Source organism: Scomber japonicus, chromosome 12 (genome assembly GCF_027409825.1).
Source record: "Scomber japonicus isolate fScoJap1 chromosome 12, fScoJap1.pri, whole genome shotgun sequence".
Taxonomy (NCBI): domain Eukaryota; kingdom Metazoa; phylum Chordata; class Actinopteri; order Scombriformes; family Scombridae; genus Scomber; species Scomber japonicus.
The window spans coordinates 3060900-3085715 of record NC_070589.1 but is presented as its reverse complement, the minus strand read 5'-3'; the positions used below and the strand labels follow the sequence as shown (position 1 = coordinate 3085715).

At 41.0% G+C, this 24816-nt stretch overlaps 1 protein-coding gene across 1 annotated transcript; it reads left to right on the top strand.

Annotated features, from left to right (window-relative positions):
* Window positions 1–1799: 1799 nt before the first annotated feature.
* xkr4 (XK related 4) lies at window positions 1800–21171 on the top strand. Its single transcript, XM_053330249.1, has 4 exons — window positions 1800–2488; window positions 16760–16959; window positions 17730–18084; window positions 20571–21171. The coding sequence occupies exons 1-4, from the start codon at window positions 1800–1802 to the stop codon at window positions 21169–21171; spliced, it is 1845 nt and encodes a 614-aa protein (XP_053186224.1).
* The last annotated feature ends 3645 nt before the right edge of the window (window positions 21172–24816 follow it).

The following is a 24816-nucleotide window of genomic DNA, read 5'->3' as shown; positions in this document are numbered from 1 at the left end:
TATAGAAGTTAACCGTAGAACACATTTCACAATCTCAAATGCATCAAATGGGTCTCTGCTCAAGTCAATACCCTTTCTGATGATTAAATCAATGCAGTCTGGTACTACCCACCTGTACAACACCTCTGAAGGGAGTCTCACATAAATTATCCTTTATCTTAGAGTGTTGGATTCTTCTCTTCCCTTTGCATACAAGGCAACATATCAGTTCAACTTCCCACACAGCATACAAAGGTTGTACTCATTGTGCTAAATGTTGCCAAGAAGACCCTCCTTCTAAACTGGAAAACCAGAAAAAAATCACATGATGGTCAGACCTCTTTACACAACAAGGGAGCATAATTCTATTATTATTATTGTTATTGTTATTATTATATTTAAAAAAAGTACTCTAATGACTCGGCAAGTCTGTTCATGTGCACTCACTCAGCCCAACCTGATGAGTGTGGCAGTGACTGAGGACAGCTCATAGTTTTCTTCAGTTCCTCATGTAGAGAAAAAGCACAGCTGTGAGTAACAGGGAGAGCTCTGGGCAGAGTTGCATCATTCTTACTACTGTAAAACATTCAGTAGTTGTATTTTATGTCATATAGTAAATGATAAATGGATTGCATTTATGTAGTGTTGTAACAAAGGAATCTCTAATACTTGTTGATTTCAGTTCAAAAGATGTTGGAGTCCAAAAAACTCACAGAGTCAGACTTTAATAGACCCTTTCACAGGAAACATTTTGACATGTCAGAGCAGGAAAGTCACTGGTGCAATTAATAAGTAAGAATGTTGAATACCATTTGGCTTTTCCAAATTCGTCCACATCTGTGACGTAACAGTTTGAGTGAGGAACAGTCTTCTGCAAGACATATGAAGTGTTGTGCTGCACAGTATAAAAGGCTGTGGTAATTAAACGTTATATATGAGCTGAGTTATTTTTTTCCTTTTTTCTTTACTTTGAATTATTCTTAAGGAATTCATGGATTTGAGAACTGCTTAAACGCTACAGTACAGTAACAGCTGAATCTGTCCATGGTGCTGAAAATCGACTGGAGCATGTTGCACTTGATGCAGCTTCAACACAGGCTATTTATATCCTGATTCACATGACGGGCTGTATGCTGACAGTTAGACTGAGGTAGATGTAGACAGACTGAGAGGTAGATGTGTTTGCCCTCGGTAGGACTTATCAAGAGCAGTCTGCACTTTGTGCTTTAACAGAGCTCAAAAGGTACGAAAACAACCAATAGAGGGGAAAAGAGAGGCAGAGAGTCAGCGACAGAGGGAGAGAGAGAGAGAAAGAGAGAGAGAGAGGGAGAGAGAGAGAGGAGGATGATGTCATACATTTTAGTCTGTGTCATGGAAGAAGCAGATGGCTGCAGCCTTCCTCCTTGTCCTTCGCTCCTGCTTCCATCTCCAGCCTCAGCACCAGCATTCATCCAGGGCAAAGAGTCACAAACCACACATTGAGAAACCGTCCAGGTAGGCAGTCTGCAAGTGGGGGAAACAAAGCGGAAAAATCCTCCTGTCGGCTGGATGTGAGCGGATCATCAAGCCGAGAAGTCCAGTGAAGACGTGATATGGACCCAAACACCAGAACAAGCACAGATCTACGTTCTGTCTTCTGTCTTTTTGTCTTCATTGTGTATTATGACCAGGCGGCAGTGTAGAGGAGCTAGCCATTCCCAGAAAGGAGGAGGAGTAGGAGAGACACGCAGAAGGGTGTCGACGGTAAGAGGCAGGGGAGAGGAGAAGAGGAGGGGAGGAACGGAGAGGAAATAATAGAGTAATATTACAAGCTTCTAATAATGGCGGCTAAATCGGACGGGGTCCTGAAGATGAAGAAGAGCGACGTGGCCTTTACTCCCCTGCAGAACTCGGAGCACTCCGGTTCAGTGCAGGGACTCCACCCGGGCGTCCAGCCCGACTCTGCGGGCACCAGGGATGGAGACTTCGCTAACGGAGAGTCGCGTTGCTGCGGCGGGAGAGGCTCCAACTCGACGTGCCTTCGCCTGGGTAGGGAGCAGCAGAAATACACTGTGTGGGACTGCCTGTGGATAGTAGCCGCAGTGGCCGTGTATTTGGCCGATGTGGGCACTGACGTGTGGCTGTCGGTCGACTATTACCTCCGCCGTGACTACTGGTGGTTTGGCCTGACGCTCTTCTTCGTTGTGCTGGGCTCCTTCTCGGTCCAGCTCTTCAGCTTCAGATGGTTCGTCCACGATTTCAGCACAGAGGACGGTGCGGAATCCGCCGCTGATTGCTCCCACATGGACGGGAATAAGCTGCTGAGCGGCTCGGCCTCACACGGCGACGTTACCGCTCAACACCACCCGGCCACACCGCAGAGACAGGCGTCGACCGCCAGCAAGAACACCACCACCAACAGCACCGGCAGCACCGCGGCGGGCAGCAGGAAAACATCAGCCTCATACTCCTTCTGCGTCTGGTTCGGCCAGTCTCTCATCCACATCCTCCAGCTGGGACAGATATGGAGGTAGGATGGAGGCCTTGGGATGGGTAGCAGTGATGATGCTTGTGTGTGTGTGCGCGCGCGCGCGCGCCCCTGCGTGCGTGCATGTGTGCATGTGTTTATTTGTGTGTGTGTAATACATGAATGAATGACCAGAGGGGTGCTCTGACAGCAATTGGCACTCTTGGCACCACGATGGCCTTTAAATGATGCCAGCTCCTACAGCATGGCTACCAGCTGCCGTCTTTTGCATGCTTCCCACTACGGGGCCGACACACATGATACTGTGGAAGGCTTTCAGGTCACTCTCACTTCTCCTTACCAAGGTGTCATGAAAGATAAAGCAAGCTAAACAGGAATGATACTTTCCATCTTGTATTATAAACACAGGGAGCCGTCACACCTGATGTAAAGGAGTGCTGCTGGTGTTGGGGATATTTTCTCAACTAGAAAGAGCGTCCATGGTTGGGCAAACAGCTTTTGGGTGGGTCGTTAAATGCAAACCAAGATATAGGTCACATGATGGTGGTCCAAGCACAACTCTGCCATCGTTCATTTTAAAATCTCTACAGAAACAAAGTATGCAGCTGACAGTGTACTGAGACAAACGTGAAAGCTGCTGGCATATAATACTGGGATGCACTTACTGTAACAAGCATTAATATTCTCTTCTTAAGTGTAAGTAGTAAAGCCACAATGTAAAAATACTCAAATGCAAGTAAAATCTTACTTTAGTAAAAGTATCAGCAAATGTACAGTAAATGTTAAAGTATCCAAAGTACTCCTCGTGCAGAAATGTCCCCTGTGAGTGTTATATGGTTATATGATATTATTAGTGCAGTTAAAGCATTCATGTGTAAGCAATATTTTAGTAATTCAGCTGGTGCAGTGAGCTAACCATATCTTCTGTTAGGTGGTTTAATCTGTAACAGTGCATCATATTTTGTTTTTCATAAATATAGGCTATTCATCTGAAAACTAAGCAGAACTGTAACTATGGCTGCGGCTCATTTGAGCTATACATTGGTGCGTTAGTGGTTTTGTTGAACGCTCACAGCACCCTGCTCTATTTTTATTTAGTATCCATATTTCCTGACTAGAAGGAAGAGTGTAGCATTCCTTTTGCTGCTTCACAGAAAAGGAAATATGGCTTTTGTATGTATGTAAAGACAATGTCAATGACAATAAAATGTATGTATTATTTTAATATCAAATATCAGTAAATATATGCAGTTTCAGGCTTCAGAGATGCAAACTGATCCAGTACAAGTAGATGGAGTGTAAAGAGTAAGAGGGAGAGGAAGTTCATGTGCATTGTGGGCACAGGCAAGAATGGCAGTGCACTGTTTCTGGCAGCTGTGACAGATCCAGAATTTAGTTGGAGCCCAAGTGGAGGACCAGAAGTGAGTAGGACACTTTTCCAAGATGTTACTTGATAGTAGCAGACAACCATTGTCACATATGAGTTTGACACCTGGTCTGTATTTAAAGATGGATGACATGATAGCTCCCCAAAAGTGAAGACAAATTATTTTATTGCCCCCTTGTGGCTGGTTGCAGTATACACCCCCTCAGTTAGCAGAGGGGACATGGGCCAAATCAAAAAATCAAAGTGCACATCGAATTTTCCCAAAGATGTCCTGACTCTACTGTGCAGACGGTGGTTGCAAATGATGTCACACAAGCAAGATTGCAGTTCCCAGAAATGAGCAGATATTTTGAAGAGAAGACATTTTGGCTTCACTTTTGCATGGCAGCAAGAGGTGGAGACACATTGTGCGTGTTCATATGAAGACTATGGTTTGACATAAAGGTTCTATATGTAAGAATCAGAAATTCTTTCTCATTAGTGCCACCAGTTGCTGTTAAATGAGCTGCAGTCAGTCTCTTGTTGCTCGCTCACATGTTCACAGGCTATTGCAAGTGATGTCTATTTCTCACTTATACTTCTCATAATAACAGAAGTAATCTGCTCCACCCAACCAGGAAAGATAGTCAACCACTTGAACCTCACCTGATCCGCAAACCACCATCTTGTTTTTCAAGTACATAAACTTAGCACTGGTCTGCTCTGTGGCTGGGCAGCAATGCATTGTAGTTTTGTTGTGAAATGTCACGAGCCACGTGGCGGCTGTGACTCAGGAGGTAGAGCGGTCATCCACCAATTAGAAGATTAGCGGTTTGTTTCCCAGCTCCTCCAGTCCACATGTTGATGTGTCGTTGGGCAAGATACTTAACCCCAAATTGCTCCTGTTGCTGTGCCAACGGTGTATGAATGTGTGTCAATGGTTAGTTTCCTCCTGATGAGCAGGTTGGTGCACTGTGTGGTAGCTCCTGTCATCAGTGTATGAATGTGTGTGAATGTTAGTTTCCTCCTGATGAGCAGGGTATCGATATGTGTGAATGGGTGAATGACATGTAATGTAAAAGTGCTTTGAGTGGTCTAACAACTAGAGAAGCACTGTATAAGTACAGTTACATTTACCAAATATGTATTTATTAACACCTTTTGACTAGCAACAATAAAAGCAAAGGGGGTACACTCACATTCTGCAACACATTCTGTTGTCACTCTGGAGCATATTTTCTAGTCCTTTGTTGAGGAAATAATGTTGTTTTAGTTCTGTGCTCTGGAGTGGGTGATTTGCTATTGCAGGGGTGTTTTGTTGTGAAATGTGATGTGGTTGACACAGGCAACTAGCTATCTCATTAGCTGGAAAAGCAAAATAGAGGTCTCTGCCCCCTGGGTTAGGGGGGGCGAGACCGAGTCAAGACCAAGACCAAACCAATGCAAGACCATTTTCGAGACCATTACTGTAATCATAATCATATATGTATGTATGTATGTAGGAATGTTAGTAAAGTAGAAATTGATGTACAGTAGGGCTGTGTGATATGATGATGTACAGTCACCAGTCACTTCATTAAGATAAGATATTCCTTTATTAGTCCCACAATGGGGAAATTTGCATTGTCACAGCAGCAAGTGGACGATAATAGAATATAAGAGCAGCAATAAGAAAAAGAATTAAGAACAATAAATAATAAGTACACAAAAAAAAAAACGAAAAACTATAAGAACACCTGTGCAATTTAATTCAATGCTCAGTGTTTGACACAGACTTTTGAGAGACTGGTAGGTAAACCTCAATCCGATCCCCTAGTGGGGGCCCCCAGAAGAAAATTGTTATACATTTTTAAGTCAAATGCATCATTGTGGTGCACTCTGAGAGAAAAATTAAGAGATTATAACTATTTAAAAATGTTGTCCTTTAAGCACATATTGGACTATTTAAACCAAACATATCTATCTTTTTCTACATTGTGCTTCTTCAAATGACTAAACTGTTGCTGTTTTATTGATCTGATTTCTTTCATTCAGTCGCTAGCTCGCTCGACCGCAGCGTCAGTTGATCCGGTGTTTCGGTTTAACTGGTAATCGTGTTCAGTGGTGACTTTCTCACATAACAAGATATGTTACGAAAGATGAATGAGTCTTCTGAACACAATTTAACTTTAACTTAACTTAAACACAGATGAGTATGTATTTAAAAGGATTAAACTAATAAAGGCTTTTAAGAGAACACCTCTGTTAAAACTCACCATTTAACACGGTCACCAATGAAACTGAAACACCGGTTCCGTGACTACGTCTGTAGATGCTTACTGACGGAGTAACACTGCCCCCCCGTTCAGTGTCCGGACCTTTTACACAGAACAGTGAGGAGGAATAAAGTAGCAACCGGAGAGCAGCGACGAGAAATGGCAACAAAGTATAGAATAGAATGTCATTTCTTGTGGCACTGCTCTCAGAGAGTCTGTTCCGCTACTTTATTCTGTCTCGCTGTTCTGAAAAAATCCAGGGTCCAGCTAGTCTGGACCGAGTCAAGACCAAGTAAAAATGCGTCAATTCCGAGACAAGACCAAGACCTTAAAAATGTGGTCTCGAGACCAAGACTGATCTCGAGTACTACAACACTAGCCTTAACTCTCTTGTGTTGGCTCAGCACTTATGACATTACAAAATGAGACAAGGGATGTTTTTTAAAATGATGCTATTTTAATTTTCAACCTCAGTAGCTCATTGTTCTCTTATATGAGCCTAGTCTCTCTAAATGTTTTATTTATTTCACCTCCTTGTTTCTTTGATTCTAATTTGTGCCAATAGTGAAGACTGAATATTAAATGTATTACAGTAATAAACACAATGACATGGTTCTGAACTCTTACATGTCAAATATAACAAAAATACTTGTTCCCTGCTCTCTTATGGAAATATATCTTTGAATGTAAGCAATGCCACATTTGTAGGATTGACTTATGTTGTTTTATAATGTAAAATGAACATTTCTGCATTTCACACCCCCCTCTCTCTCCTGTAATTTATATATATGGAAAGGCACACACATCTGTCTATGTAAGGTCCCACTGTTGACACTGCATGTCAGAGCAGAAACCAACCCATGAAGTCAAAGGAATTGTCTGTAGACCTCCGAGACAGGATAGTATTTAGGCTCAGATCTGGGGAAGGGTACAAAAACATTTCTGCAGCATTGAAGTTCCCGAAGAGCACAGTGGTCTCCATCATTCGTAAATGGAAGAAGTTTGGAACCAGCAGGACTCTTCCTAGAGCTGGCCACCAAACTGAGCAATCAGGGGAGAAGGGCCTTAGTCAGGGAGGTGACCAAGAACCCGATGGTCATTCTGACAGAGCTCCAGTGTTCCTCTGTAGAACCTTCCAGAAGGACAACCATCTCTGCAGCCTTTATGGTAGAATGGACAGACGGAAGCCTCTACTCAGTAAAAGGCACATAACAGCCCGCTTGGAGTTTGCCAGAAGGCTCCTAAAGGACTCTCAGACCATGAGAAACAAGATTCTCTGGTCTGATGAAACCAATCCACATTGAACTCTTTGGCCTGAATGCCAAGTGTCACATCTGGAGGAAATCAAGCACCTCTCGTCACCAGGCTAATATCATCCCTACGGTGAAGCATGGAGGTGGCAGCATCATGCTGTAGAGAAGTTTTTCAGAGGCAGGAACTGGGAGACTAGTCAGGATCAAGGGAAAGATGAACAGAGCAAAGTACAGAGAGATCCTTGATGAAAACCTGCTCCAGAGCACTCAGGTCCTCAGACTGGGTCGAAGGTTTACATGACAACGACCCTAAGCACACAGTCAAGACAACAAAGATGTGGCTTCTGGACAAGTCTGTGAAGGTCCTTGAGTGTTCCAGCCAGAGCCAAGAATTGAACCTGATTGAACATCTCTGGAAAGACCTGAAAATATCTGTGTAGCGACGCTCTCCATCTAACCTGACAGAGCCTGAGAGGATCTGCAGAGAAGAATGGAAGAAATACGCCAAATACAGGTGTGCCAAGCTTGTAGCTTCATACCCAAGAAGACTTGAGGCTGTAATCGCTGCCAAGGTGCCTCAACAAAGGGAGCGATATGTCAGCTTTCTTTACGTTTAATACATTTGCAAAAATCTCTAAAAAAAGTTTTCGCTTTGTCATTATGGGTTATTGTGTGTAGATTGATGAGAAAAAAGGGGATTTAATCTATTTTGGAATAAGGCTGTAACATAACAAAATGTGGGGAAAAAGCATCTGGAATACTTTCCTGCTGCACTATATATGAATGATTTGGGTAGGCAGAGGTCCCAACTCCAAACTAAAAAGGTCTCTCAGAGCCATACCCTAAGTCCAACAGGAAGTCAGACATTTTGGAACTACTTTGCATTCACAAAGTGAAGCCATTGACAGGTGTTGTACTTTAACCTTGTTAAGGCATGGCGGTGAGTTTTACCCAAAACATGTTTTGAATGGAACAGGAAATTGTTTACCTCACTTTACATTGTCCAGTTTTTTAATCGTCATAAAATCACTGGAATATGCTAGAAAGAATAAAAGTCATAGCATAAATGTCCTTAAAGTGCTGAAAATGTTAAAATTTGAATGTTTTCTGTAGCTGAAAGTATGCAGAAGCAGTTAGGGTCTGAAAGACATCCTTAAGAATAATAAATAAAGCTTTAGGGGGGGTGGGGTGGGGGGGACTTCTTGGAAAATGTACATCATCCCAGCATAGATGTCTGAACAAATAGAAATTACAGGGAGTCGTTAGAAGCTAATATGCGTCACCTCCTCTAGAAAAAGCTGCCCAAACAGTATTTTAAATGAAGATTTAAAATGAGTCATGACTCAGCAATTGGATGACCTGTATCTTCAGGACAGTTCAAGAGAAATTTGAGTGTTCCCCTGGCTTCCTGAAAACTATAAAAAGTAGAAAACCACAGAGGACTGGGATTATGTTCATGTTGAAATGTGACTGTGACTCTGAGTGTGTGTGTGCGTGTGTATGTGTGTAAAGCAACTCCTAAAGAAAAGCCCTCCTGGAATAAATATTTCATAGTGCATGTGTGAGATGTGTGTGTGAAAGGCTCTATCTCCCTCTTCCATTATTTATAGTCTTCTTCTAGAGCAGGAAAGAGACTGTGGGACAGTGAGGGGGGTGAAGTGAGCAGCAGACTGTAATGAATGTCGCTCTCTCTGTTACCCTCTGTGTCTTTATCTGTCCTTACATTTAAACTAATAATAAAAGAGCAAATGCTTTACGACATCATTTCAAAACACAGAACACTATAGTCCAGTGACTTCACCTCCCAATTACAGCACAGAATCCAAAAATCACAAACACAACACAGTAGTTCATCAAAGCCTCTGAATGGAATATAAATGCAAGTGGGAAGTCAATGAAAAGCCTTAGACAACAGGGAAAGTATGAAAACCTTGGGCAATGATATACAACAGAATATACAAAGTGATGTTGACAGACACTAAAGGCACATGGAGCACATACATAAACAACAATGATGGTAATATTACCAGTATTGTGTAATAATAGTATGTTTATTCTTACTACTGCAGTCATTCTAAAATCATGAGAAAGCTGCCATCAATGCCAAGCTCCTGTTTAATGAGCAATACCAGGCTACTTTCTTTCACTTCATCAGTCAAGAAGGAAAACCTTAACTTCCTTTATCTTTGTGCCAGAATAAAGAGTATGTGAGCTGTTCTTTATCAGTCATTTACGCAGCATTTACTATAAATGTCTTCTTGAAACTACAGTTATAGTATTTAACTTCAGTGAGATGCAACATAAAGTTTGTGTTGTCACTATGAGTTCAACAATGAACAACCATGACCAATTATTACAGAGCGATGATTACTAGATGAAAGGAAATTGTGTTTTATGGTTTTGCCATCAGACACACTAAAAACATCATAACTAAAGCTGCTTGCTAGTTATAGTTACGTGAGAAAGCAATTGAACAATTTTGGAAATTATGTTTTATTCCAGAACACAGAATCAGTGTTCTCGCTGGAGTCTTACATTATATGCACACACTCATACAGGTGACTCTGCTCTCTCATACGCTCTGTCAAGGTAATGCTAACACGACGTCAGATCATTGTAGTAACTTATTCAAATATTATTTCTAAATCACATCACATCAGTCAGTCCTCCAGCAGGCCTGTTTCTATGCTTCTGTTCATGTGCCTGCTGTAGTGTTACCTTACTAATGAAGTTGGACTTAACTTGTGGAAGGAGATGATGTAATTTTCCCATGGTGCAAGATGTGCTTATCAGAAGCCAAATTAAGGTCACTTAGTGTGTGAATCAGTTAAATACAGCGCACTAACTTTTCACTTCAGCTCTGTTGCAAAAACCAGTGTGGAGGTCTGTGACATCATCTGGTTGACTGTTAAGATTTTCAACCCCTTCAGGAGGTTACTCTATCAATCTGTGGAATGCTGCTCTGTCTCTGAGTTCAACTGAATGCCATATCCAGCAACTCGTTACTTTTTCAACCCATGTAGACAGATTTTAAAAAGTTAATTAAACATTACATTGCACAGAAATGAAAGCATGTTCAATGTATTCAAGTCATGGTGCAGTTAAAACTGTGAAATGGGCTCTGGAGGTCAATTACAGCACAGGACTATTTTCTCAAACCAGATCTTTTCTCACTCCCACCCGCACACACAAACACTCACCATTCACACCAGCATACATTTGATGTCTTCTCCCATCCTGTAAGGAAAAAACATTATTATACTATGTAGTATAGTGTATAACGCAGTCCTTATGGTTATTATGGTAATTACATAGCGAAATTACATTCTAGTGCACAATTACATTCACACAATTCATTATTACAGTTAGGACAAGATTACATTGTATTTATTTATTTTAGAACACATGTTGTTGGCTATGGTTGTGTGTTTTGCTGAGGTTGTTGATTCTGTTTGGGTTGCCTGTGTCTCTGAACACACTGATCAAGCTTTCAACTCCTCTATGACCTTCTAAAAGAGCACACAAGTAGTAATGACCTGCAATATGCACGCAGATGAAGTCAGTAGGTTGTAGCAGTTGGTGCTGTGCACTCATAAGCACCAAGAAAACTGTTGGCTCTGAGAGAATTGGTCTGCAGGGCTAGCTAAAAGCCCCGATCCACAGTTTATTTTTTGACAGCCCACTCTCACCTATGACAAATTTCAAACTGCCTGCTCAAGTGAGATTTGCGTTTGGTCCCATCAGACTCATGGATTCCCAATCCTTATCTTCCCTCAGTTCAGTTCATTTTATAGCAGCTGTAAAGCTGTGATGGATGGATAAAAGAACCAATTCATCTGTATGTGAAATAACTTAAAACTACCTGATAATTGTTGCATGTTCATAGTTGTGTGTTTACAGGAACTTTGACTCCCATTAATCTGTAACTAACTGGTTAGTTTTTAAGAAATATTGTGATGTAGTTTCCATTTGTAAAAGCTGTCCAGCAGTCAGTGGTCAGTGGTCCTGATTGGCTGATGATGACAGCATGATATTCATCTCAGGAACAGTAGCTGAATGTCCTGCAGCTTCTGCTTCAGTCCTGCATCAAGCTTCACTCTCTTCAGCTGTGGTCTTCACCACTTTTCCCCTTGCCGCAGGCTGCAGACCTGTTGACGGACAGAAGTATAACAACAATAGCATGTTCCAAAGTTTAAATATTACACATTTTATGTAGCTATAGCAAATGTTCAAGAGTAAATCACAGTCAAACATTTAAGACATTCATATTTTTTAGAAGGCTAAACTAATCTAGTGGATAGGAAAGTGCTGAAAACAAAAAAACATACATGTATGAATTATTAACAAGAAGTTACTAACACCAAACTGATAGCTGATTGTTGAATAAAGCATCAGGGATTAACTAAAGCTAAGTCTTATGGTGCAACATATTGAAAACAGTAGGCCTTGGAGCATTAGATTTTACAGGGGTCTTGTGGGGGGGAGGGACAGCCAGATGAAGCCTGTTCCTCAGGTGTCTTCATCTGTTTTTTTCTGTTGCTATTTGTTTTTAATTTTAATGGGGCTTGGAAAACTGATTGTGCCTTTAAAGTAATGATACAATAGCAGTAATTCATTAGTTAGTTACATTACTGACTTTTTGACTGCTTTTATCGCTTCCTATCCTCTCTTTTAATCTTGAATCAGTTGCACTTCATTTAGGCCTACTTTATACTTTTTCTTAAAGACCGTGTAAAGTGAATTCAGACATTTTCTTCTAAACACATTAAATACGTCATAAATGTATTTCTAAAAAAGGTGTAGTAGTACGGAAGCGTATTGCTGCTACACCAGAAAAAAAATGGATCAGTATCATGTTATAACGTTATAACGTTATAACATGATAGTTTCTTGTTATAACATGAAACGTTTCACATTATGTGATAAATTGGTCTCAGGCGGAGGTGGACCCCGGTTAATCAGGTTGTGAACTGGTACTTGGCCTTTTGCAGTGAACCGGGATCACCATTATGGCTGTGTGATTGCCTCTAAATTTCAAATTGTAGATTGTCATTGCTCTAGATTGCCAATCCACGATTAAATCGGCATGGGGGGAGGCGGGGGGGGGGGGGGGGGGGGGCACGTGTCCTTGTTATAATGACGTTATTTTTAATGTTTTGCATCACATGCGTGCAAAAGTGAGTGACACCGCTGCGCTGACATGCCAGAGACGTGTTGCTCCTCCTCACTTCAAGTCGCTGTCATTAACTTTTAACCTGCAACACTGTAGGAATTTATGAAAGCTTGTGTGAACATTTCAATAGTTACACATTAAAACAATATTTATTTGCAATTACTCTATTGAACGACCCCGACGCATGAGCAAATGGGCTGTGTCGGTTCGGATCAAAGAGATGCGCCCTGTCACTGTCAGCACAGGGCTGGCTGTACCCTGCACTGAGAGAAGAGAAGAGAGAAAGTTGATTGTAGGTCTGTTTGTAAACGGGGCTTCTCTAACAGTCATGTATTTCAATCAGAAACATCTCTTAATGCACAAAAATTGCCTTGATAAACAGCAAATTGCCTGGCAATCCTCCAATCGCCAATATACGATTTGATCGCTAATCACCATGGCCTAAAACACGGATACCCCACTGTTGAGATTTCTACAAAATCGCACAATATCATCCACTGCATTCAATAAAAGCAGAATCTTGCCATGTCTCAACCCAAGCATGAAGTAGGACTTGATCAAATCCTGTAAATGAGCCATATTCCTCAATTAATCCGTTCTCCGCACAGGGTTTTCTCATTCCCACAATGTGAAACATTTATGTTATCATGTTATAACATGAAAAGTTTTATGTTATAACAAGAAACTATCACATTATAACGTGAAAAGTTTTATGTTTTACAAGAAACTATCAGACTGAATGACTTGACTTTTCTTTTCAGTGGATTCGAGTGAAGCAGTCAGAACTGGAACACTTTAAGTTACAGTGTCAATGTAGCCTGAGTGATAGGTTTACAAGTTTGATCTGCTTGTGGTGTGTGTGTGTGTGTGTGTGTGTGTGCATGTGTGTGTGTGCGTACGTGCATGCGTGCGTGCGTGCATGTGTGAGTGTGCGCGTGTTAAGGCCTTTTCATGCTTTCCTCTGTGGATTTGCACACAGTTCCATTCATAATTTTCGGGGTTCCACAGACACAGTGAGATGATACATATGCTGTGCATGCTGGTAAAGGGTTGCAGCATGTTAACTTTCCAGAGTTGTAAATATTACAAACCACTATGCAGCGTTTAAATGTTTAAAAAAAACAAACATTAAAATCTGCTACTCCAACTGGATTTACTGGATCATTGTCTTACCAACACTTGAAACAACACACCCACACCAGCACAGCTGTGTGTAGGCTATTGTTTTACACAAGACTGTTTCTAGCTATTTCAAATAAAAATGTCCTGACAGCTCCGGTAGAACTCAAGATTTATCCATGAGGGCAAATTTATTATGAACAATTCCACTCTATAAACCTGAATCTCTGTGTACCAGCTGACCTCTTATACACAGTCAATGGTGTATAGGTAGCAGAATACGGAACATTAATTACTGTTAGATCAAAGCCTGGATTAGTACCCCCAGGGGCCCCTGGACACTGAAGCTCTTATTTGTGGGACATTTTTGCTGGGCTTTTGGTTACTGTTGGCACTGTCAACAACAGCACTTATTATCTTTTCTGCCAGATAATAAGTTTTTCCCACACACTCATTAATAAAACCTACCCACAGTGCATTGTGGCCTGATACCAATCATCATTTGCCAGGCTGTCAAATTGACAAATAAAACAGTCAGTCAGTTGAACTTTACAACAACGTTGCTCTCAGGTGGAATCCTTTTAACTCCTTTTGTTGTTTTTGACATACTAGGTTTCTGACAGCAGCTATAATTATCAACATCAAGAGAACAGGTCAATCCCTGAGTTGTATTCAGAGACAAAAAAGAAAAAAAGGTATCTCTTCATTGAGGTGCTCAAGGTGCCCTGTGCACTGGCCACTCTTCCTCTGTCGCCTCACATTTAGCACTCTGGTACATTAAAATACCTGTGTTGAGGACCAGAAATATGTAGAGCCAAGTCTTTTTACCAAAAGTGATTTGTGAGTTCAAAAGAATATGGGTGGAGGGTACACCAGTGTTCTGTAAACTTACAAAGACCAGCACCAACCAACACACACACACACACACACACACACACACACACACACACACACACACACACACACACACACACACACACACACACACACACACACACACACACACACACACACACACACACACAAACACAGTGAGAGATGTGTGATGTGCACCTGTCCATGAACAGGCTGCAGCTTTTAATGCTCTCAGCCCAGATTTCATTTTCAAATTATTTTACTGACAGTGGAACTTAATTTCACAGCCCATTAGCCAGCTGCTAAATGACTGCCATGTGTTGGTAATATAGAAGGATAGAAATAATGGAAATGAATGAGGGACGCAGACAGAGAGAGTTACCTAAAACTGTAAGCCAAAAACTGAAAAAGAAAAAGGAATTCACCTCATTCAGCTTTTACGTCAGGTCTGGAGAATGACAGGTATTGAGACAGAATTACATAGCAGACTTTTCTGTGTTCACACAGTTTTAGATGCAGAATGTGTGAGTGTGTGTCTGTGTTTATGTTGTGTTGTCCATGTTGCAATTGAGCTGTTCTGATGACAGCACATGGTGAAACTATGCTTTAGGTTATATAGCAGAGGATACACGTTTGTGTCCTCAGAAAGACAGCTGATATTTTCCTGCCTTTGAAATGCTCTTTGCCCACTCAGGAAGTTTCTAAAGAGATAAGAGTTGTGTGAGCAAGTTTTTTAAGCGCTGAACTAGTTAGATAAGTATTCTGATTTACTCCCAGCTTAAAATAGGTGAGGTATGGTTATGTTAAGGTAGGTTGAACTGAGTTACAGTAAGCTAAAGAGCAGTTTAACAGCAGCTGGATATCTTGTCTTTGCAGACCTCCAGTGGTTTAACTTCTCACCTTGCTGCAGCAAAGCAGGAGTGTGCTCTAGAGCTGAAATGATTAGGAGATTAATTGATTAGTTGCCAGCTATTAAATTAATCCCCAACTGTTCTGATAGTCAATTAATTATTTTGAGTAATGTTTAGAGAAGAATGACCAAATTCTCTGATTACAACTTTTAAAATGTGAGTATTGTCTGTTTATTTAGTCCTCAGTAAACTAAATATATTTAGGTTGTGGGCAAAAAAGACATTTGAGGATGTTGTCTTGGACTTTAAGAAAAAGTGACAGTTTTTACTATTTTGGAACATTTTATGGACCAAACAGCTAACCAATTAGTCCAGAAAATAATTGACAGATTAATTGATAATGGAAATAATCATTAGTGGCAGAACCAAGGGACTCCTATTTGTGTCAGTACAACTGTAACGTCAATTTTGGATGTGATTACAAGTGCAACACAACACAATCCTGACCACACATATCCACAGCCAGGTCAGAGGTTAAACACACTTAAAACTTAACCAGAGGGGGAGACTCTGCTTAGCTGACTATACAGAGACAACATGGGAATGACATGCAACACAGTGGTTTATGGTGAGTGCTTTAACCACAAGGCCAGCTGGGTGCCCCAACTTAAAGGATAGGTTCACAATTTTTGTGTGTTTCTTAAAAACGGTCTTAAATCAACAGTCAGGTGTCCATATGAACAGTGAAAGGGTTTCCTCTCTGTAATCATCCCCCCTGTTCATACTGACTATTAAAATAACCTCTTCTTTAAAAGTAGATGCTTCATCAGTGTGAGTTAGTCATATCAAGTGATATCTGACACATTTACAGTCTTTTTACCATCAAATTCCCTCTTAGTGTTTCCTGTTGAGCTGTGGTGGAAGTATAGTAACAAAAAGACTTTGATACTAAAAACACTGTAACGTTGAAACATAGAAGATGAAGATTTGACTCATTTGGACGCTGAAGCTTCATATTAGCTTAAGATCAACTTAAATACATTTTTACACACTGTGGATTTTGTCTCCCATCATTTATATTGTAAGCATATTTTTGAAGAATTCCTTCCTATTCCTCTAATGTCAGTATGAACAAGAGGAATGATTATGGCAATGTTCATTTGGGCTCCTGACTGTTGTTTTAAGAAAAAGTTGAAAAAATGTGAACCTGTCCTTTGAGTTAAAATTTAGTTGTACAGTGTTAAGCAAAATGTGTGTGTGTGCGTGTGTGTTAGGGATTTGCTCTGCACTCATCTGAAGTTTGCATGCAAGTGATACAAACTGTCAGAACTATCATTAACAGTGATCTGAATGCAGGAGGACTGTTTGAGGGTTCAAGAGCTGCAGCTGCAGAAAGTGACTGAAAGAGATAATGATTGTAATTTTCCTTCATTTCATTCAGGTATCTCCATACTATCTACCTGGGCATTCGGAGTCGTCAGAGTGCTGAGACAGAGCGCTGGCGTTACTACTGGAGGATGGTCTATGAGTTTGCAGATGTGAGCATGTTGCATCTACTGGCAACCTTTCTGGAGAGCGCTCCACAACTGGTGCTGCAGCTCTGCATCATCATACAGACACACAAGCTTCAGGCTGTACAAGGTAACAGTCCCTCTCTCTCGCTCTCTCTCGCTCACTCTCACACACACACACACACACACACACACACACACACACACACACCACATCTACAACTGTGTGATCATAAAAAAGTATTATATGTAAGTATGTCAGTCATTTTTCTAGCCAGTGCAGCAAGCTTTTTTTCGACCCTGAGCCAGAAAATTGATTACATTGCTTTGAGCCCTCGTGTGTAGTAATTGCATGCGACTCTTTTGTGCTGCAGTCATGTTTCTCAGTTCATAAATGAGCCTCTTATCAGCATTTTATTGAATGCTATAATGTCAAATAGTGACAGCCTAAATGATTGATGCTTTTTTCCAGTTTCTCTCTCACCTTTTTTTTCATAGTCACCTGAATGTATCACCCTTTACCCACTCCAGAAACCAACGCTATAATCATTTATACATCTGAACCTGGATAGCATTACTATACACCGATTGCATGTTAATTCCAGGTGGTGTCAGATTCACATTTTCAGATTGTTTGATGCATCTTTGAGTGCCTATCTCCCCCAAAACTGACAAAAATAACTCACTGACTCTCACTGGATCTATGAAAAATGAAAAAAAACAGCCACCTGAAGCAAACTACTAAAATCACATTCTGAGCTAGCAGTCATGCTTCCCACGTGTGTGCTAAGCTAGGGTAAACACATTCTGGACCAGTCTGTGTACTGGACACCCTTCTGTTTATATAATGTTCCCATGATGCAGCACTGAAATCAAACTCACTGTGCCTCTGTGTTGCAGGTATGACAGCAGCAGCTTCCCTCGTGTCTCTGGCCTGGGCCTTGGCCTCCTATCAGAAGGCCCTGCGAGAGTCTCGAGATGACAAGAAGCCCATCAGCTACCTGGCTGTCATGATCCAGTTCTGCTGGCACTTCTTCACCATTGCAGCAAGAGTCATCACCTTTGCCCTGTTTGCCTCTGTGTTCCAACTCTACTTTGGCATCTTTATTGTCCTGCACTGGTGCATCATGACCTTCTGGATTGTCCACTGTGAGACAGACTTCTGCATCAGCAAGTGGGAAGAGATTGTCTTTGACATGGTGGTGGGCATCATCTACATCTTTTCCTGGTTTAATGTCAAAGAAGGACGGACAAGGTGAGGAGGACTCCATTCACTGCGATGAACATTTCTTAAACCTTTTTAAAAATATTCTTTAATTGAAGCTCTTTAATATTCTGTAATTTCTCATTGCAAAGACAGCTGCTCACATGGAATTCATTCACTTGTCAACAGATCTACGATAAGCTGGGCAGGATTAGCATCTTTTACATGACAGTGTGTCTGCAGGTCTCCTCTGTGGTTATGTTTCTGGCAGAGGCTCAGGTCTCAGGGCAGCTCTATTGTCAGGACAGGAAGTATCAGCAAAATAAAACAAAATGCACAGGATGATACCATCGCTCTAAGTGAAAAAAGCCCACATAAGTGCCAGCTGTCACATCAAATACATGTTGATTGATAGCATCCTATGAATTCTTTAAATGTAGCAATATATATCTGTCAACACAACACAACAATATAACAATATATATGTAATATATAATATAATATTGATTCAATGTAGCAGTATTATTTAAATGTTGAATGTACCTATTTATTCTGTCAACATAGCACATTGATGAGCCATATTGATTGACTTATAAGCAAATATAGCCTATAGCACATTGATTCATTATTGCTTGAAGCCTCTCCTCAGCTCTCATAGACACAAACGTGCACTGTTCTTCTGTTCACAATGTCTGAGTCAATGTCTGAGCAATTTCTCTTTGCGGACAGACAAATGATTCAACTGGGATCAGGAGAGTTTAATATGAACAAACTGACAATCAATAGCTTATTTGATCACACTGGTTTTGGTTGTTTTACAACCTTCAAGAGACTCAAGCCTGTATGTTTTTTTTTTGTTTTTTTATCTGCCAAAAGAGCTTCATATTAATATAGCATACATGGGAAAGTTTGCTTATGTGAAATTGACTTAATCAGCTAACACTGTTGTCTTAATAGACAGCCTGAGAATACTATTTAAACAGCACAACTAAGATGGAGCAAAAACATTCAGACTATTTGATGTTTTTCATGCAAATTTGTCTGTCACTGACCTCAACGTGAGTCATTCAAACTGAAAACTTTTACTCACCAATATGCTGCAATTTTACAAAAGTAAACAACAAACTTGGCACACATCTTTCACACACATATCATCACTAAAGCTGCAGCAAAGAGCAAGTTGTTTCTTTGAAGCTTCAAAATGAAAGCATGTGTATGTAATTCGGAACAATGTATTTTCACTCTGTTGTCTATAGTAATATTACCTCCAGGTTAAAATTCCAGAATAAATTCTCACATTTTCTATCAAAACTGTGAATATAAATAGTGCAAGTACTACGTGTAAGTTACAGTCAGACTTAATTCTGAGCCACGATGCTATATCGGCACTTGGCCTATAGTTAACTCTGTGATACACTGATACAATACAGTAACTCTGGAGGAACATACCCACTATGTTTTTAACATCTCATTCATATAGCTACTATATAACTACTACTATTTGAACTAGCATAAATGTACTTATTAAAAAGTTGAAACCAAATACGTCACAGTCACCATTGTGAAAGTGTATGGCTCTTGAAAACTTTTGAAACAGTATGGTATGTCTCATGTGTTCTTCTATATTTTTTAATGTGGGGCCAAAAAACAGTGTTATTTCCATAGACTGTATGTGTGGACGTAGTGAGATATGTTGGTTTGCATTGGAGCTGGTTTGAAGCCCAGCACTGCAGCTCATGGTCATCTTTTCCATATCGAGTCAGAACCTTCCAAATAAGGAGTGTGGGGTGCCCCCCTACCTCAGACTGAAGTGACCGCCAGCTTACTGGGAACACACTTTAGCCCAGGTGTGTTCCAACTTAGTGAAAAATTGTGACAATAGTCCAACTCAGTGCAAGTCCCAGATCTAGGATAAGGAGGTGAGTCTACTTGATTAGTGCAGCTTTGAACCCTTTTTTAGCAGCCACAAGCTGACATGCTCATCACACCACAATCAAAATATTGAATGTTACAATGTGATATCCTTGCTGACAGGACTCTTGGCCTCAGAATGGCAGTGTAGAACAGGCATGAGAAATTCAAGAAAGAGCGTGGAAGTTTTCAGTCAATAGAATCAGGGGGATCATTAACATCCACAGCAAAGTGGACTGTGACAACTAAAGAATGTCTAAAATGAAAAGGGTTCATCCTCTGGGCGGTATGATTATATTTCAGTACATTTTTGATATTTAATGAAACTGTTGGATAGGAGGATGATCTGATTTGATAGGAGCACTAAGAGAAAGACCAGAAAATCACCAAATACCTGAGGAATCATCCTTGCTGTTGACCAAAGTGTTGGAGGGTCAGACCAAACCAGCATAGCCATCCTCACAGCTCACTGCCAAAATCCAAAATAGGCAATTCCAACCACACATTTGCCTATTCCACTATATATTATTATAGTTATTATTATAGAGAGCACCTTCCTGATTTGCTAATTGATTGGCTTCATTCTATCTAATTAACTTTTTTTTGTGTCTAATGTCTTTGTGCAGGTGTCGGCTGTTCATCTATTACCTAGTGATACTAGTGGAGAATGCAGCTCTCAGTGCATTGTGGTATCTCTACCGGTCACCTCACACCACAGACTCCTTTGCAGTGCCAGCACTCTGCGTCATCTTTAGTAGTTTCCTCACCGGCGTGGTTTTCTTACTCATGTACTATGCTTTTTTCCATCCCAATGGGCCACGCTTTGGGCGCTCACCAAGCGGCCAAGGCCTCGACCTGGACCCCACTGCTCAGTTCTCCACACTACCACCCGAGGGTGCCACCAACTCACTGCGATCCAACCGGGGAGCCACCACAACCCTGGAGCGTGACATGGGGAAGTATTCTGAGCGGGATGGCTGCATGCCCGTGTTTCAGGTCCGACCCACAGTGCCATCCACACCATCATCTCGTGCTCCACGCCTTGAAGAGACCGTCATTAAGATCGACCTTTGTAGAAACCACTACCCAGCCTGGGAGCGCCATGTCCTTGACCGCAGTATACGCAAGGCAATTCTGGCCATAGACAGCTCCCTGACTCCTCCACGGCTGCAGTACAAAGATGATGCTTTTGTGCAGGAGAGGTTAGAATATGAAACTACATTATAGTTCTAAGGTAACTGCTTTCATAACCCATAAAAGGGTTCAGCCGTAAAAGGGTTATCCTGCTTTTGCATTTACAGCAACAAAGACTGAGGCAATAAGAATATGTTTCTACCAACAATTCCACTTCTCATCTCTCATTTCAGTCTTTCTTTTTCAACTCCTCGGCATCAGCACCCACCCAGGAGCATTCAACCCTGTTGTTAGTGATCACAGCAGAGATTTGGCACAAGTTCAGTTGTGTTTGGGTTCTCTGTGGGGTTGTTGCTGTTATTTTTACTTCCACTCATCAGGGAAATCCTGTATATTACAAACTAAATGCAAATCAACAGAGTGCTTCAGCACTCTGCTCAAACCCTAAGAGGCTGATGTACTGTTTTGTTTAAGGTTAGTAAAGTCAATGACACCTGAATTACACAGTCATTCCTCTAATACGATGAGGAAAGGAAACGATCCTACATTCAGCATCATTAGAAACTTGAAACTGTCGTATCTGTCTTACTGTACAGGTGTCCTACTATTAGGAAGTTCTGATGATGTGATCCTCATCCAACTGGCTACTTCCATCATTATCTACATAATAACACTCATTGCTCATGTTTTCTTTGTGCCAAAATGGTTCCTTGGAAACACCCTCTAGTCTCTGAAGATGTGGAACACCTTAGAGATGGCTGAGTACTCCAAAAAATCTTCTCTGGCCAAGTTCAGACAAAAAGTGAACTACATGAAGACAATGGTCAAAGTAGCATCTATACTCAGTCATTGTGTTTTGTTTGGATAAAATCAACCTGGCTGGGAAGAAGGATAGAGAGTGAGAAAGAAGGGATGAAAGTTTGACAGACACAAGCTCACAGTCTTTTTTTCATAAGTCAAACTCACCCAATGCCAAGAAAAAACTCCTGGCAGCTCAACTCAACTATTACCAGCCCAGCCTCATTATCTTGGCTGTGCAATGATATTGATATATATTTGTCTGTGGAGGAGAATGTAGAGAAATGAGCCATGCACCAGACAGCAATGAAAAGGAGATGACAAGAGAGGATGATGCAGAAATGAAAATGAGTCAAGGATGGAGAGGAAGTGAGAACACAGACAGCAGCCATCTCAGCCAAATTCAATCAACCACCAGGATGTACAGTACTCTGATACAACATGCAGCATTTTTTACTTTAGACATCATTTAGAGGGTATTGAAGTCATTGTAATTCTGTGTTTTGTGGTTGAGTGTGTATGTGTTTACATAGGTGAGTGTGTTTGTGATTTAAGGAGAAGCAGCTCAGGAGGAAATGTGCTTGGATGCCTCAGCTTTGTAAATCACTCAGTGACAATTTCACTTGAAGTCTGGCTGTTCCTGTTTTTGTCCTCGAGCTAACCCAGACACATTTTTAAACATTGTTTCACCGAGCCAACAACACAAGCCAACATCATGCAAGTGATGGCTTTGGTGGTGTTGATGAAGCTTCCTCTATGAAAGCTTTATCTGTTCTACTCCTGGCCCAGGACAGCCATACCACATATCTGGGTGTAGGAGGGGTAGCTGATGAAATGAATGACTTCTACTGCAGGACAAATAACAATTGCAGTTGGGATTTACTCTGACAAATACAGGTCTCCCTTCACTCAACTCAGCACAAGCTGTGTAAAATCAAAGATAGCACAATCTTTCTTCCTCACGGATGGACTAATGCTCAGCGGTGACACTGGTAGCCAAAAGACTTAAAAATGACACAACTGTTGTAATCGGTAGTCAGGTTGCAAAGTATAGCTTGGTATTTACTCTCTCTATCTTTATTTATTTATTGGTTTATTTAACAGGGACAGTGCACACTGATAAAAATTACTGTTGTTAATGCACCAGAGTTAGCCAAGATGCTTTTTTTCATCAAAGACAATCTATTATGCTAATTCCAGCTCTAAAATTTATTTTTTGGACTCCACTATCATTCATAGTTCAAAAAACTCCTTATTTATCTTTTTTTTTTAAAGATTTTGTTGGCATAGACACCTTTATTCATCAGTAGACCGACAGGAATCATGGGAGAGAGAGGGGGTGACATGCAGCAAAGGACCTCCGATCGGGATTCGAACTGGGGTCGGCTGCGTATATATGGCATGCGCTCTAACCACTCGACCACCTGCGCGCCCTTATTAACTTTTATTTATCTCCTTATTGACCCTTAATGTAGCCCCTCAGTATACACTGGGTCTCTTTACACACAGAGTTGTGTGACCTTATCGCCAATGCAAACCAAACATTTCCTGCTTTATTATTTCAAATTACTAACAGGATACGTTTATTGTGAAGGATTCTGCTGAATTAGCAGAGCCACATTGAAAACCAGTTAGAACAACAACATAGGGACCTATTCTGTGCTATTAGTTGGGCGGATCAGTTAGAAATAATGCAGGGAGGACTAGAACAAACAGAAACACACAGTGATGATGTTTTGTGAAGAGCTGCGGACGACCAGCACTCCTCTAATAGGTGAACTACTTGTTTTACTTTGTTGAGTTGTTGTGTAATAGAGACATGGCTCGGTGTGTCCAACCCTGGAGCGGAGAAGTGAACTCACATTCTGCATTTAGCAAATGACCACATAAAGAAATCTGTCACAAGCCGACGTCAGCTCATGCTGAGAGTAGAAAAAACAATAGAAGCTTAGTGTTCAGCTGGTGTTTTTTGCTCACAGGGATTACTTTTACATGTGTTTACCTCATTATTTGACTCATCAACATAGGGAGAAAATGGTAACTTTGGTTAAAATGATGGATGGAGAGATAAGGCCAAAACTGACGGAAACCTCTACAGAGACACCTGCAGGGGAGAGAACTATCAAGTTATTGCTGAGAGCCATACCTTAGCTGAAGTCCTGATACCTTAGCTGAACTTTACTCTGATAGAGAGTATATTATTAAAATCATAGCTTCCCTCTCAGTCACAGTACCACGCTACTTTATATTTTGTCTTTTATTCCTTTTATTTCCATTTTTCCCACTCACACATATAATGACATTTCTGATTGTAATCCTAAATATCAAACAAAATGTTATGAGAACAACAGGCAGCAACTAGATCACACCACTCACTTCATCCCACACATTGTATGACTTTTAATAACTGTCAACTATAACTGATCCAGACTGGAACAAGCTCATCAAACTTGGTATCATGCTCACATCATATAATTGGCTAAACAGACTGCCTATCATTCAGTCGGACTGTATTTTCTACATTCTTCCCCACAATCTTCATAAGTGAGTGACTGAGTATCGGTGTATGGGTTCCATCAGATGACATCAGCAACCAGGAGTGTGGCATGGATGTAGTGGATCAGGGCTAGACAGCATGTGATGATGAAACAAGACAAAAGGTTTAAAACTCCACCAGCTGTTCTTAGAGTCAACTAGTAGTGATACTGAAAGTTTAAGTTGACGCAGGAGATAAGACCGGGGCTAACCGCTGAGATTTATCCTGTGAAGACATTCAATTCCTCAGCAGATGATCTCTTATCACAATATCTTGTCATTGCTAGTCAACATTTTTGACTAAATGGTGCCATTGAAGGAAGCGTCAGTGGGTTGCCACCAAATTCATGAATGTCAACACCAGGAGTTGTTAAGTCACTTTGCCATGAAGACCAAGAGACCGAC

Bases quoted from the DNA above. Each gene is read 5' to 3' on its own strand.
- xkr4 (XM_053330249.1), top strand. From the start codon at position 1,800: ATGGCGGCTAAATCGGACGGGGTCCTGAAGATGAAGAAGAGCGACGTG. The intron at 2,489-16,759 runs GTAGGATGGAGG...CATTTCATTCAG, and splicing joins CAGCTGGGACAGATATGGAG to GTATCTCCATACTATCTACC. The intron at 18,085-20,570 runs GTGAGGAGGACT...GTCTTTGTGCAG, and splicing joins GTCAAAGAAGGACGGACAAG to GTGTCGGCTGTTCATCTATT.